The sequence below is a fragment of the Dermochelys coriacea genome, chromosome 1 (assembly GCF_009764565.3).
Source record: "Dermochelys coriacea isolate rDerCor1 chromosome 1, rDerCor1.pri.v4, whole genome shotgun sequence".
In the NCBI taxonomy this organism is placed as follows: domain Eukaryota; kingdom Metazoa; phylum Chordata; order Testudines; family Dermochelyidae; genus Dermochelys; species Dermochelys coriacea.
Genome location: NC_050068.2, coordinates 231,946,107 through 231,961,061, shown reverse-complemented (window position 1 = coordinate 231,961,061; position 14,955 = coordinate 231,946,107). Strand labels below are relative to the sequence as shown.

The window sequence follows — 14,955 nt, the reverse complement described above, 5'->3', positions numbered from 1 at the left end:
CCTGGAACCTCCTTTCACGCTAGGAATAGTCCCTTTTTAAAAGTCAGCGTTTTGAGTTACACTGGGATAATGAAGGTTGAAGCTTGCACTACATGTCTGTCCTTTGCCTTTTTGAAGCTGAACTTCTCTGTCTAGTGCTGCTCTCCAGAATCTTCCATGAGCATAGTATTTAGAAAAAAGATACAGATCCAAAAGTAGTATCAGAATGGGTGTGTTAAAGTAACTAATAGGCTATAAAACAATTGTTTGGAGAATAGCTCTTTCTTTTCCCTACCTGACCTGTTTGAGTTCAAGATTCTGTTTTCTGTCTAACCTCAAGCAATTATAGAGCCCATATCACCAGAAAATCAAGTCACTGTTTTTTATTTCCTGCAAAAGTTAATGGTGTCACTTGGACCTAAGTAGAGCATGAAATAATGAATATGAATGGAAATCCAGTTTGTAGCAAATAGTGGCAAGGGGGGATACAATGACACTGGGAAGCAAATTTCCCTATTCCTGGTATGTCTAATATCCCAGGCACCCTAGAATTAAGGCACCCCGTTTCAGTTGGTTATAGCACTGTTGTTTGCTTTAATATCCTGTACTAAACTGCTGCTGCATTCCATAGTAGCTGAGTAGTGTGAAGTGATTCTGCTGTCACTATGTAAAGGACTTTGGGAACCTTAGAATCACAGGTTCCAGTACCGTATCAATTTAAGCTGTTTTTACTAAATAAAAATATGGTGAATAAGGGCATCTGAAAAAACATGAAAACTCTAAGCATATATGTTTAGCCACCCATCCCCAGCTTCTAGTGACATTACAAATTATCCTTTTAGTTACTGTGATGCCAGGAGAACCCCCTTTTCATTTATTTATTTTATTTAAATAACAATGCTGATAATATCCACTGAGCCTAACACTCAGTTCAAACTCCCATTCTCACATGCTTTGGCTGTCACAAGCAAATTCCTGTTAGGTTAAATTTTCAGTGCTTGTTCTCAATCTAAACATTTTTTTTTCCAGAAAGTTTGAGCAAAATCAGTTCAGCTGTGTTTGAGTTATGCAAGGGAGAGGAGGATATATGTTTCTCTATAATCTCAGATTGAAGTGTTAGTGCTCGCATAACTAACTGATTTGAAATTAGAAATGTTAAATGTGGCTTGTTCTTTATGGCGTTTGCTGAATAAGGAAGGGAAGAAAATTGGTTCAGTAGTTCTAAGGGTATGAACATGTAAAGTCAGCATTTTCATGTGTGCATGTGAAAATTTCCTAATCACTCTTCTCCTTTGGCATTTTTAAGGACACCTTCAGTCAAGCATGTGCTGTGATTTAGCCATTTTCCTTTCTTTCCTTGCCATTGGCATTTTTAGAAAAGGAGAAGATTTTAAATGCAAAAAAAGAGCATTGATGCAACATTAGGTGCGAGACCTCAAGGGAAAAATTTCAAAAGCTCTTAAGTGATTTAGGAGCTTAATTCGATGGGACTTAGATACCTTGGAAAATTTTACCCTCCAGCACTCAGAAGTCAGAAAATTCCAAAGGCTGAGGTTATTCACTCTGTTAGTATTGCCACTTGCATGTTTTTAGTGTCTCCTGATCCTCTTCCTTTTGTTCAATGAATGCCTCAGTGCATTACTGTTTTTGTGTATTTTATAGGATAACATTGAATGCATGATTTGACATTTGAGTGCATGATATCGGAATGTAAGATATTAATGCGAGCTGAGACAAAATAGATTCTGAAGAATTTGGCAAAAATCTGTGAGGACTGACTTTCTTAAAACCAGAGCAATCTCTGAAATGCACTTGCTAAACAAGTGCTAGACACTATACACACCCATAGCGAGAAGCAGTCCTTGCCCAGAAATGCTTACAGTTGAAATATGCAAGACAAAGGGTACAGAGAAAGGAAGTATCATCGCCAGTTTACAGATGGGAAACTCAGGCACGGAGGTATTAAATGACTTGCCCAAATTATACAAGAAATCTGTGGCAGAACCAAAAATTGCAGCCAGATTTTCAGGGTTCAGGCCAGTGCCTTAAACAAAAGGTTAGCCTCTGTAGCATTCAGGATATGGATTATCAGGGCCTCGTGCTTCTGTTGTGCTACGTTTCTGTTCAGGTGACTTCAGTAGTGTCTGAGAGAGGACAAAGAAGCAAATATAAAGATCTGATAACTGCTAACAAGTAGATAAGTCCACGTGACTCAGTATCATTTTACTTTTGTAAGTTATGCAGCAAACCATCTTTCTACAAAACAAATCTTAAAAACTAGTAACTTTCTATTTACCCATCAAAGAAAAAAAATTACTTGCCCCAGAGACAAATGGATGGATAGAATTTTGAGCGGCTGTTCCAGACTTACTTACCTCTAAACAGACTTATTTTCCCCCTTTCTGTTTAGGACAGAGAACAAGAACTGGAGCAGCTAACGAAGGAGCTAAGACAAGTAAATCTCCAACAATTTATCCAGCAAACAGGAACAAAGGTCACAGTGCTACCAGCAGACCCTATTGAAGTGGAAGCTTCTCTCACACAGCTTGAAAGAGGTACAAAATTGAAAGTTTTGTAAGGGGAAAAAAAAATACTCTCCTCTTCCTTTAACACTAATACACTAAACATCAAATAAACTCTTTATATTGAGGGACTAGCAGATAATGATAACTAAGTGGCAAGAGTATGCTATGCAAGTTCTCTTTTCATATATTAAAAACACTCTCTCTCTCTCTCTCTCTCTCTCTCTCTCTCTCTCTCTCTCTCTCTCTCTCTGAAATATACTCACGCAATTTATGGTTGTGCCAATGGTGGAACCACTGTTGTACCTAGCAGGTAACTGAGCTTCTGCTGTGACAGCCCTGCAAATCCTCCCTGGACCTTCATCTCAGCCCATCCCTTCCACTTCTCAAAAATCTTCTGAAAACATTCCTTTTTCCAAGGCCTTTATTGTCAACCCCTGTGAAGAGCCCTTCTGCTAATGATGCCATGGTGTTTCTTTTAGGAGGGCAGGGAGTTGGTAGTTTGGGTGCATATCTACATGCATCCTACTGTATATGGGCACTTTCTGGGTGTGTGGGGGGGTGGCGTTATATTTTCAAAGCCAACTAACAAACAACTCGCATTAAAATGAGTGGCAATTTTGTGTCTAAATGTCAACCATTCTACAGTCACCTGTGTATCTATTCTATGTAAGGTTTCAGAGTAGCAGCCGTGTTAGTCTGTATCCGCAAAAAGAAAAGGAGTACTTGTGGCACCTTAGAGACTAGCAAATGTATTAGAGCACAAACTTTTGTGAGCTACAGCTCACTTCATCGGATGCATTCAGTGGAAAATACAGTAGGGAGATTTTATATACACAGAGAACATGAAACAATGGGTGTTACCATACACACTGTAACGAGAGTGATCAGGTAAGGTGAGCTATTACCAGCAGGAGAGGTGGGCAGGGGGGAACCTTTTGTAGTGATGATCAAGGTGGGCCATTTCCAGCAGTTGACAAGAACGTCTGAGGAACTGTGGGGGGGAGTGAGGGATAAACATGGGGAAATAGTTCTACTTTGTGTAATGACACATCCACTCCCAGTCTTTCTTCAAGCCTAATTTAATGGTGTCCAGTTTGCAAATTAATTCCAATTCAGCAGTCTCTCATTGGAGTCTGGTTTTGAAGTTTTTTTGGTTGAAGAATTACCACTTTTAGATCTGTAATCGAGTGACTGGAGAGATTGAAGTGTTCTCTGACTGGTTTTTGAATGTTATAATTCTTGAAGTCTGATTTGTGTCCATTCATTCTTTTACGTAGAGACTGTCCAGTTTGACCAATGTACATGGCAGAGGGGCATTGCTGGCACATGATGGCATACATCACACTGGTAGATGTGCAGGTGAATGAGCCTCTGATAGTGTGGCTGATTCTATGTAAATCGCTATGGTTGTGCTGCACCCAAGTACACTGGTACACCAGGGAATAAGTGTGTTCTCTAAATGTTATGAATAATATTTAGTAATTATTAAGTAAATCATACTAATTATCATTTTTTTTGTGTAGAGACAACATTTCAGTCTGGGTCCCTGAAACGCCCAGGTTCATCAAGGCAGCTCCCCAGTAATCTTCGAATTCTACAGAATCCACTGTCGTCTGGTTTTAACCCTGAGGGCATTTATGTATAACAATATATACCTCTTCTGGAGAGGACCTATGAAGGTACCATGGACAGTATAAGTTCCTTCCTTTTTGATTCTACCAATGATGAATGAAAGAAGCTTTTCCTCTTTAAGCCACCACATGTTGCGTTTCTTCATTCTGCACTCCACGTGGAGCCATACCCCCTGCACTGATGCAAAAGAACAAAGGAACTGTGTAGCTACCCAGCTGGCAATGTTGAAGTTACTGTCCCATAACTATTGATGCAAAAGCCTTCATTTGTATTATTGTTACTTCAGAAGCATTTAGAAAAGTATTTGATGTATAGGCATAAATTAAAACACTGACTGAGCAGAGTGAAGGAACCTGTTTGCAGCTGGTTTAAGGTTTAATTTATTCCATGCAATCCATGGTGGTGTGAATGTGGACCTTTACGTTGTTTGTTTTATTATTTTAAACTTGTGACTAATTGTATAACATCGTATTTCTCAGTCTGACCAGATGACTTTTTCGTGTGTATGAATGTCCAGTGTTTTATCACATTAACAATTCACAAACACAGGAGTGTTGTGATCTTTAAAATAGTCTCGAACCACTGATTTTGTTTGTTACGTTGTGATTATGATGCATCATATCACATCCATTGCTACCTTTTTAGGCTTGAAAGTTTGTGGGATTAGCTTCCTATTGATTCTGCCTTGAATGAATCATTAAAAGATATTATGGAATTTAAAGCTGGCTTGGTAAGGATATTTCCAGCATATGATTGAGGATGCACTAGTTAGACGGTATTTTATTATATAGAATGTATATTTGAGATATTGTGCCACATTGTGTATGCCTTTTGAGAAACAATATAAGGGGTCTTCATCATAAGTCTTACTAAAAGGGGGTGTGAGGCTTCTCAGTGTGTGGTTTTGACTTTTTTTTCACCAGCCATGACAGTGTTCTTATTTTCCTGTAAATGTTGCTATTTAAAAAAAAAAAAAAAAAAATGCTCACACACACCATTTAGCAAAATGATATTTAAAAGAGCTGGGGTGATATCTTGATCCCATTGAAATCAATAGCAAAATTCCCATTGACGTCACTGGGGCCAGGATTTCATTCCTGCTCCCCAAAATTTTATGGAACAGGTTTTTCTTTAGATATGCAAGATTATTTCTGTTCAGGGTTTTATAGAGCATGTATTTTACAAGTGAGAGGTAGAAGATAGACGTTCACAGATTCACTAGTAGACTTCCATTTATTTTTACAATGTTTTGAGGTCACCTAGTACAACCAAAAATAAAACAAGGTTTAGACAAAGTGGCTCCCCAGCAGAATGTAAAAGTAAACACTTCCAAATAAAGTACAGTTATGATGCTAGGCCCTGGTCCTGCACTCGGATCAATGCAGTGGACACAGTCCTGAGTCTGTGCAAAACACCATGGGCATCGGTGGAACTCCTTCTTGCCGACCTGGGGGTCCAACTGCATGGATTGGATTACAGAATCTGGGCCTTATGTATTGCATTTGGACTGCCCATTATAACAGCACCAGATATTTTCATTGCATGCCTGCAGATCCCTTTGACTTCAGTGGGAGCCATGCCTGTGCATCCAGAGCAGAATTTATCCCTTGGGGTCCCCAAAAATCAAAATCTAGAAGGAGAATCCTGATTCCATTGAAGTCAATGGCAGAACTTCTTTTGACTTTAGTAGGATCAGGATTTCGTCCCTGGTGAGTAAAAACCCAAGCTTTAATAATTAAAGAACAATACTTTAGAAATCTTTTTATTTTTAAAATATACATGCTCCTGTTTGGATTTACTTGTGCCCAGATAAATACTAAATTAATTTTCTTATTTAAAAAAAGACCAGGAATTTCCACATCAGAACGGTAAATCAAAGTTTGAAGGGTACAGCATGAGATGAAGGAATCACCATTAAATGGAATTTTTTTTGCATTTCTTTTATTAATAGCATCAGAAATACTAAAAATGCTGCTGTATTTAGACTAACAGCAACTTCAAATGAGGCTGTGAAAAACAGACTCAGTTCAAAAATAAACAGTCAGCATCCATGTCTCTTTTTACTTGTGAACAAACTGGTAAATGTGCTGCTCTGGCCTAAAAAAACCTTTGCCACACTGTTTTTTCATATCAGTAATTGATGATTCTGTGCTAATGTATGTTTGTGCTCATAACTTTTTCTTATATAAAAATGTATTTGTTAATATAAAACACAAATAATTTGGAGATTATACTGTGTCCAAGGGGCGCATATGCCTTACTTTCCAGGTCCAGTTTTGCCAAACGGCCCATTCTGGAGGATACTTAGTATCCTCAACTCCCTTTGAATTCTACAGGAGTTCAGGCAGTCGGCACTTTGCAGTATCAGATCCAAATTGCGTTGCATAGCAAAGAACCTATGTCACTTAATCACAAAGAAAAGTTTAATCAAATCTTTGCTGCATACTGATATAGAGGATTGTTAAAGCAGATAAATGTATTTATACTGTTTATGCAGTAAGGGTCTGAGCCAGCTTCCATTGATTTCCATAAGTGCTAAGATCATAAGAATGGTGTGTCTTATTGTGCTTTAAGTGGGTGGGTGAGAAAACTCAGGGTTTTGAATGGCTCAAGATATTTTTCCAGCAATAAAATTTGGAGCCTTTCCCGTTAATTTACTGGTTTAAATTTAGCATAGATTGGTGGTGACTGCTGTTTTGGCAGAGAGGTCAAGCACTAAGTGGGTTTGGAGACTAGCATCCCGTCTTCTGCTCTCCCCAGGTTAAAGCTGAAGAACATCATCAGGGCACATGAGGCGCTTTCACTGCTTCTGTTCACCAGGAGGGTAAACAGAACAGTTGGTGCTCCAGAGCTGCTGTTAGTAAGACAATACATTTACTGAAATGTTTTTAAAAATTTGAGAAAATCCCTTTATTTTCCATCTTCTTGACGTGTTGAACTTTACACAGTCCTATGTTTGTGCTGTGTCTGTAGATTAACTAAAAAAAGGCATGCCCTAGAGTTGTGTGTTTTTATTGTATTATTCAATTCAGTCACAGCATCAAAGAATTAAGAGTTTCACTCCATATCAACATGTGACCCTTTTGAAATATAGATTTTTTTTATCATGCTTCCATTTTCAAAAGCGTTTTCAAACCTGGTCAAAGGGCATGAGTATAACAAAAACAGCATGTACTTTAACAGGTGCCAGATTCTATACTGGCCAGCATAATAAATATAGATTTTTGTTTTCATTAACTAGTTCAATATGCAAGTATCTATTTTCCTCTAAGTGCACAGGACATTTATATGAAAGACTCCTATTATTGCTAATGGAAATTAACTGTGTGAATCCCTCACGTTGTCACTCACAAGTGTAGGAAGGAAGATAAATGGAAAAATAGAGTAAGATTTAGGATAAAATTTTCAAAAAAAGTCTAAATCTCATTGAAAGATCATAATGGCTCCTATGTCACTCAAGCATTTTTGAAAATGATACCCATCTTCTGAAACTTGAAAGAGAACATGCCATCGCTACCCTAGCATTCAGAATCTGCAAATATTATTTTTCTTTGTGATTAAGGGAAGACCCTTTAGAGAAAGGAAAACCTCTCATTGGGGCTATAACTGCCTTTTAAAAAAAAAAAAAAAAAAACACTATGTATTGCATTATGGTGAATTGGGATTATATGAGTGTGGAGGAAAAAATTGGCATCCTGTGATTTTTACTGAACTGAAGTATACAGTTTCCCAATGTGCATTACTTAGAATGAATTGGGCCTTAATTATCTATGTAAATAGCAAAACTTTATTCATTTTTTCCAGAAAATAATCTCTAATGATCTGTACGGTATTAAAATAAGTGTCAGTGTTACTTTTATATTATGCCTTTTTTTTGGAACATTGAAACATGCATGTTTGTTTTATTTGCTACAGTATTTTAATGTTTTGGATGAAGGCCATCGGCTGTATGGAGATGACAAAACAATCATTCTATCTATTTATTCAGTATTGCTGCTTGTCGTTTTCAAAATAAAGCTTTCAGTGCCAATACAGTGACTGATTTGAAAGCTGCAATAGCTCTCTTCAGGCGCTTTGTTTGTAGAAACCAAAATAAGTGCAGGTTCTACCTTAGTGTATAAAATGTTCAAACACAAGAAAGCTAATGGCAATAACTGTGTGTGCATGTGTGTAGTATTTATGTAAACACACATACAGTACATGCACTTAAGCCCAGTTTAGTAATGCACTTAAGCATATGCTTAAATCCATCCCTGTTCAGCACATCGCTGAAGCAGATGCTGATTAGGGCTAGTCATTAAACTGACAGTCATAAAGGGCATGATTCAAAATCCATTGAAATCAATGCAACTTAAGCACATGCTTAAGCACATACACGCTTTGCTGAATTATAGCCTTAAAAAGTTCATTCTGGTTCTAGAGATAACAGTTCTAGTGATAATTCCTCATTTTATGTATAGTTATCTCTGAAACCTTCATTATTCCCACAAATAGAATGAATTTAAGTGTGCCCACTCTATAGAATACAGAGGAGGAAGATTTGAAGAATATGTTTACAACCCAGATGCAGCTTCGGTCTGAACATAATCACACAGTGATTAAGAGATTTGAGTTGCTGAAGCTTTAAACAGGAGAGGCAATGCTCAACTGTATAGACAAAAATGACCATTTTTAGAACTGCTTTGCTTTAACTGCAAGATGGAAATCTGTATTGTATGTAATTATATTAGTTTCTCTTTTGACTGTCATTTAAAAAGCTTATTTTCTGATTTTCATGAATTGTTATTCAGTGCTATGAAGAAAAATATTGGATATTCTCCAGTACAATAAATCTCCCCTGAATCATTGGGTCTTTTCAATCCATGGTTTGTTGGCATGTATTGTACTCTCACACTAACACACTGCAGTTGTCACAATTTTTGTGCATTGAAGAATATCTGGTATGAAAGGAAGACAGGATAGCATACCACACATATATCTAAAAGGCTTTCAGAAATGTGTGTTCTAATTTCATTAATTGTCAACATAACTGAAGTTGTGTTGGACATAAGCTGAGAATCTGGGCTCTGTATTTATTCACTTAAAGAGGGAATTTACCCCATGGTGGGAGAGAGAAAAGGAGTGGACCACTGGTCTGAGTACGGTGAGGAGGCTTGTACCAGAAGGTGTATGCCTATCAGAACTCCAAGCGGGTAGACTAGACCTGTAACGGGAGGGGTGGAGCTTGTAGAAAACTGGTGATGCATTAAAATTTAAGCCTACAGGGTAGCTAGGGGTCACTACAATTTAAACCAGGTGGCTTTCCTGTGTTTTGGCATCAGGTTTTCCACACTGATACCATTATTGTTAGGGGCCTACTAAATTCATGGTCCATTTTGGTCAATTTCACGGTCACGGGATTGTAAAAATTGTAAATTTCATGATTTCAGCTATTTAAATATGAAATTTCACGGTATTGTAATTGTAGGGGTCCTGACCCAAATGAGTTGTGGAGGGTTGCAAGGTTATTGTAGGGGCAGTTGTGGTACTGCTATCCTTACTTCTCTGTTGGCGGCGGTGCTGCCTTTAGAGCTGGGTAGCTGGAGAGCGGTGGCTGCTGGCTGGGAGCCCAGCTCTGAAGGCAGAGCTGCTGCCAGCAGCAGCACCGAAGTAAGGATGGCCTGGTATGGTATTGCCACCCTTACTTCTGTGCTGCTGCCTGCAGAGCTGGGCCCTCAGTCAGCAGCTGCCACTCTCTGGCTGCCCAGCTCTGAAAGCAGCAATGCAGAAGTATGGTATGGTATTGCCACCCTTCCTTCTGTGCTGCTGCTGGTCAGGTGCTGCCTTCAGAGCTGGACATCTGGCCAACAGCCTCCACTCTCCAGCCACCTAGCTCTGAAGGCAGCGCAGAAGTAAGGGTGGCAATGCTGTGACCCTCCCCTAAACTAACCCTGTGACCTCCCTGCAACTCTTTTGGATCAGGACCCCCCAGTTTGAGAAATGCTGGTCTCCCCTGTGAAATCTGTATAGTATAGGGTAAAAGCACATAAGACCAGATTTCACAGTCTGTGACGTGTTTTGCAGGGCTGTGAATTTGGTAGGGCCCTAATTATTGTAGTATCAAAGTTGCCCTTTTTAATGTGGAAAACAATCTGGTTTTACATGCAAGTCTCCTTTTTATTCTTGTAGTTTTGTTTTGTTTTTTAAGATCACTGTTCTCACCCCCAGCCTCAGAGCAGCAGAGGATTTCTGATCCCCACCCAGCCTGCTGCCTTGCAGAGCTGTTTCACTCCTCCAAAGGCAGGAAAGAATATGGGCCCCAAATGCAATGACTGCAGAATAGCAGCACTGTGCAGCACAACTGGGATTGTGCAGCATCTGAGAAATGAGAGCAATGTGACCCCTTAGCACGCTGGTATTTACTGAGCAACTGGTTATTAAAGAGTAGTAGCTGCTTCAGTAAGGTAGAAGGAATGATACTAGTAATATACATTGATTATATATAACTTTTTTTAAGCACATGTAGTTCTTTTAGTGGGTAAAATATACATTTGTTTTACAAGTATGCTGTGCATCTTTTACAAGAGTGAGGCCCTCAGTTATCAGCGGAGCTAGTAACAAGTCAAGCTTTGGAGAAACAATTGAGTTTGGTATCTGTTTGATTTTTTTACAATATTTCTCTCCGTTCCCTGAGCCAGGGGAGTCTGAGAGTCCCATCTGGTATAGCTGTAAATGAGCTACACCTCTCTAGTTAAGAGGACAATCGGACCCCAGCAGTTCCAGAGCCTCACTGCCACCCAACAATCTGCAGCTATACGCAAACCACAGCATGAATTTTGGGGGGCCTGTACTGAAGGACGCACCATCCTTTGTTTAGCTTATATGTAAACCAGCAGGCTATCAGCATGGGAAGATCCCATCTCATGACGGGAAGAGAATACCCAATGTGTTTCCATTCTTTAATTCTGCATCAAAGAATAAAGTGGTTTAACGTATGCGTGTGAGGCTTTGCTGAGCTAGTGAATGCTACTGCATAATGTCATTAGACCAGTAACACACTTTATCATTTCATTAGTTCACCTATGGGAAAGAGACTTTCAAAAAGACATGTTCCTATTTCTGCTTAGGGGTCCTAAATATTTTAGCAAGTATGGTGGTACTAATTTAACTGTTTACCAATTGTATACTACTGTAAAACTTTTTGCTTTCCTTGTCCTTCAGCATATTACTTCTAACATCTATTGTCACATTCTGGGGGGCAATTCAGACCAGTGAGAGGTTTTCACTGCTTATATTATAACTCTCAGTACCCCTACATGCTGTTTCTACTTATGCCTTCTTGCCCAGGACATACATACAGTCTGCAGTCAGCATGCACTCTGTGTTCTGTCCTGCTGTACAACACTGATTCAACACTTGGAATCCAACAGCCTGCCAGCAGTTATCACAGACCCATTCTGGTCTTACCAGGCTTGGTTAATGTTTGCAGGTAACACCAATACACACACACACACACTAACGACTTTAAAGCCCTCTCCAGCAATGTTCAGAGGGATAATAAGATTCATGTGCTCCTTGAAGAGAGAAAACCCACCAGCTTGCTATAATAACTGGAGTTAACGTTCACTTTAATTCAAACACAGCACTGGTCATTGAGCTTAATAGTAAAACAAGTTTATTAACAAAAGAAGACATACTTGAATTAATTTAAAAGCCTAAGAGAAAGTTAGGGTCACAAGCAAATAAAAGTGAAAACATGCATCTAAAAGTCTAAAACTTAATCTAGCAAGGTACAGGCTTTGTTCAAGGTGGTTTTTCTCACCCACATGTTCTTTCCCCCTCCTCCTCCTACTGGTGTCTGCTAAAATGCAAGTTGTTCTGTTCCCTGCAATCTCCTCCTCTTCCTCCTCCCCGTCTTGATGGTCCTGCTTACTGCATATACATAAATTGAGGTAAATACCCACTCCTTTGTTTAGGATAGATCCATTTACCAACTTTACCTAGGCAAGGCCATCTGGTCTTGAACATATGCTAGTGACTTTCTATGGGGGAATTCAGAACTTTACATATAATGTTGCTATATACATTTTACATGATGTGACTGACCCGCAAGTTGTTAGTTTTCAAATGATACCGCTCAAGGCATACTTTGTACAAAGATTATATGAGTGTGCAGGCTGTGAATGCACAGTGCTTAGGGCCACATCTAGATGGGGTCAGGCTATTCATCTTTTAGTTAGAGCAAGGGCCCTGAAAAATGGAAGGTTGTATGCCCAGCCACTGAACTGCTATGTGACTAATTGCTGAATGCACAAGTCACTTACCTTCTCCATACCTCTGTTTCCCTGTCTGATATGGGAGGCGGCCTTGTAGATGAACGGTGCAATGTAATAGCAAATGATCAATCTCTAAGGAGACTGATGGGCCACTATAAGGACCTGATCCATTCCTCTGCTCTGCAAAGCCACCATGCAACTTTCAGATCTGGATGGAGGAAGCAGCTGATGGACAGTTATTCCCCTTCCTCTGTCAGTAATGGTGAAACCCTGATGGGAGACAGAGGGAAACGGAACCACACGCATTTCTCTTCTGCAATGTATGACTGGCTTGCAAAGTGAGGTGTCTGTCCTTGCAAACTGGACTCTCCTTCATCCCCTGTTGGAAAAGAAGTTACAGGTTGGACCCCTTCTTGGAAAGTTCAAGAAGGTACAGGGGTCATCTCCATCAATTACATCTTCCATGCTCCCTGGGATTAGTAATTAAGGAAAGGATTTTTAACTGTGACACTGCTTAAAATCCAAAGCCAAGCTTGGCCTTGAGTTCCAGAGTTTTCATTGATTTTGTTTGTTTACACTTTGCCCTGATTACATCGCTCGGTATTCTAAGTAGCAACATCAAAGGTCATGCTCTTTACCACTAAGAAGATCAATGTGTTGGAAGTAGCTTCTAACAAGTCTCGTGGTGTCCATGCTTCAGGTGGGAGGATTGTTTGTTTGTTTCTTTTATCAAATACATGTTTCATGTTGTGAGGGCTATTTCACAATCCTCCTTGGCAGTTTAGCACTATTTTAATAGTTGTGAAAAGTGCTGGTTGATACTTTGAGAAAATGATTCAAGTTTTTCCACATACAAATCATCACATTTTCAATTAACTTTAAACTTTAACCCAAAACTTCCTTTCACCTTAAACATTTTACCAATTGCTTCTGCCTTGGATAAATAGGGGTATGTCTATGCTAGAAATGCACCACTGCAGCTGTGCCACAGTAATGTGGTCACATACTATAGCATTGAAAGGTAGTTGATGAAGTAAATCCACCTCTCTGAGAGGCAGTAGCTAGGTCAACAGAAGAACTCTTAGGCTGTAGGTGTCTTAATTACATCTCACATGGTGTGAAATTTTTCACAGCCCTGAGCAAGGTCGTTAAGCTGACCTAACTTTGTAGTTACCAAATTGATTTTAATTTTTGTTAAAAATGTGGAAAACATGGATGCTTCAACTGCCAGGAACTTGTCTGATAAGATTCAACTTAAGGTGATTTCAGTGGGTGAGATAGAACTACCTCTTCTGAAAACCCCAACGGAAAATATGAGAACAGTGATGCACCCAATGTGTTGCTGTCATCTTACTCTAACTAACCTCTGTCATCACTTCAGACATTGCCGTGGAGCTTATGGATCCATTCACACTAGTGCACAATGAGAGCAAGGCACTGCCTAAATTAAAAGGGTAACGGCTTATTCACTTTGCACTGCTGTAAATTACTGCATAAGATGCAGGGCACTATGGAATCCGGCCCTCCGCCTCTGGAAAGTTGAATTATTGCAATTGCACCAAGACTTACACAAGAGGGCAGTCCTACCTTCCGGCATTCCTACAGCAGCACATCCACGCCACTGCAGTAGAACAACAGACAGTTTTTCTCGGCACGGAGCCCGTGACACAGAATATGTAATAGCTGTAGCTTTCTGTCTTTTAATGCTTACAGATGGTGCCAAACTGACAGTGCTGGAGACTGAAGTCCTTTGTTTTAGCCACAGAAAACATACAGCAGAAGCATCACCAATGCAAACACTGAGTTTAGCAGAGTTTAAAGCCAGAAGGGGCTATCAGATCATCTCGCCTGCTCTTTTGCATACCACGGGCTACTACCTTTCACCTAGGTACCCTAAAGCCCAAAGTCTTTAGCTAGACCAAACCAGTTCAGCCCTGAGAAAACCAAACTGTGCACCAAAAGGAGAGATGAGTGTTCTGCCGCTGTCTGAGGTCCCTGCAGTGGCATTGGTTAAGGGAGAGAGGCCCAGGTGATCCTGGTAAGTGATACGCATCCCATGTTGCAGAAGAAGGTGAAAAAATCTCATGGTTCCTGCCAGCCTGACTTCAGGGCTAATTCCATCCTGAGCCCACCAAGGCACAGCAGTCAGGTAGCTAGAAAGGGTTCTCCATCTCACCTCACCGCACTAGTCCATCCCATCCAGTGTCTCATCTCTAACTACCGCTACTCTCTAGTGTTTTAAAGGAAGGTGGGAGGGAAAAAAAACATGAGAATGTATTCCTTCCTGCCCCCAGCAGGCAACTAACTAAGCATGAGATTTGATGCTAGTCATCTTAATGCAGCACCACAGATGTTATGAGCATGGGCAGTGTGTGAACCACTGGCTGGGGGAGGTTAGTTCCCAGCCACACCCCTTCCACTCGAGGCCCCACCCCGCCGGAGTTGAGCCCCCTCTTCTGCCCCGCCCCACCCGAGCCTGGAGCCAACCCCCCCATGCCACAGCCACTGGCCCAGTCCCACGGCTAGCCCCCTAGCCCCAAAGGAGTGTTGGAAGGGTGGGCGGT

At 40.2% G+C, this 14,955-nt stretch overlaps 1 protein-coding gene across 5 annotated transcripts in view; it reads left to right on the top strand.

The window, feature by feature from the left end:
* RASSF8 (Ras association domain family member 8) overlaps positions 1-7,750 on the top strand; it is a 121,661-nt gene extending 113,911 nt beyond the window's left edge. For all 5 annotated transcript variants that reach the window (XM_043516265.1, XM_038374517.2, XM_043516262.1 and 2 more), the window contains 2 exons: positions 2,390-2,534; positions 4,028-7,750. In XM_043516265.1, the coding sequence (XP_043372200.1) occupies positions 2,390-2,534; positions 4,028-4,149 (267 nt within the window). In that variant the 3' untranslated portion in view covers positions 4,150-7,750. The remainder of the gene's footprint in view (positions 1-2,389; positions 2,535-4,027) is intronic.
* Positions 7,751-14,955: the final 7,205 nt, after the last annotated feature.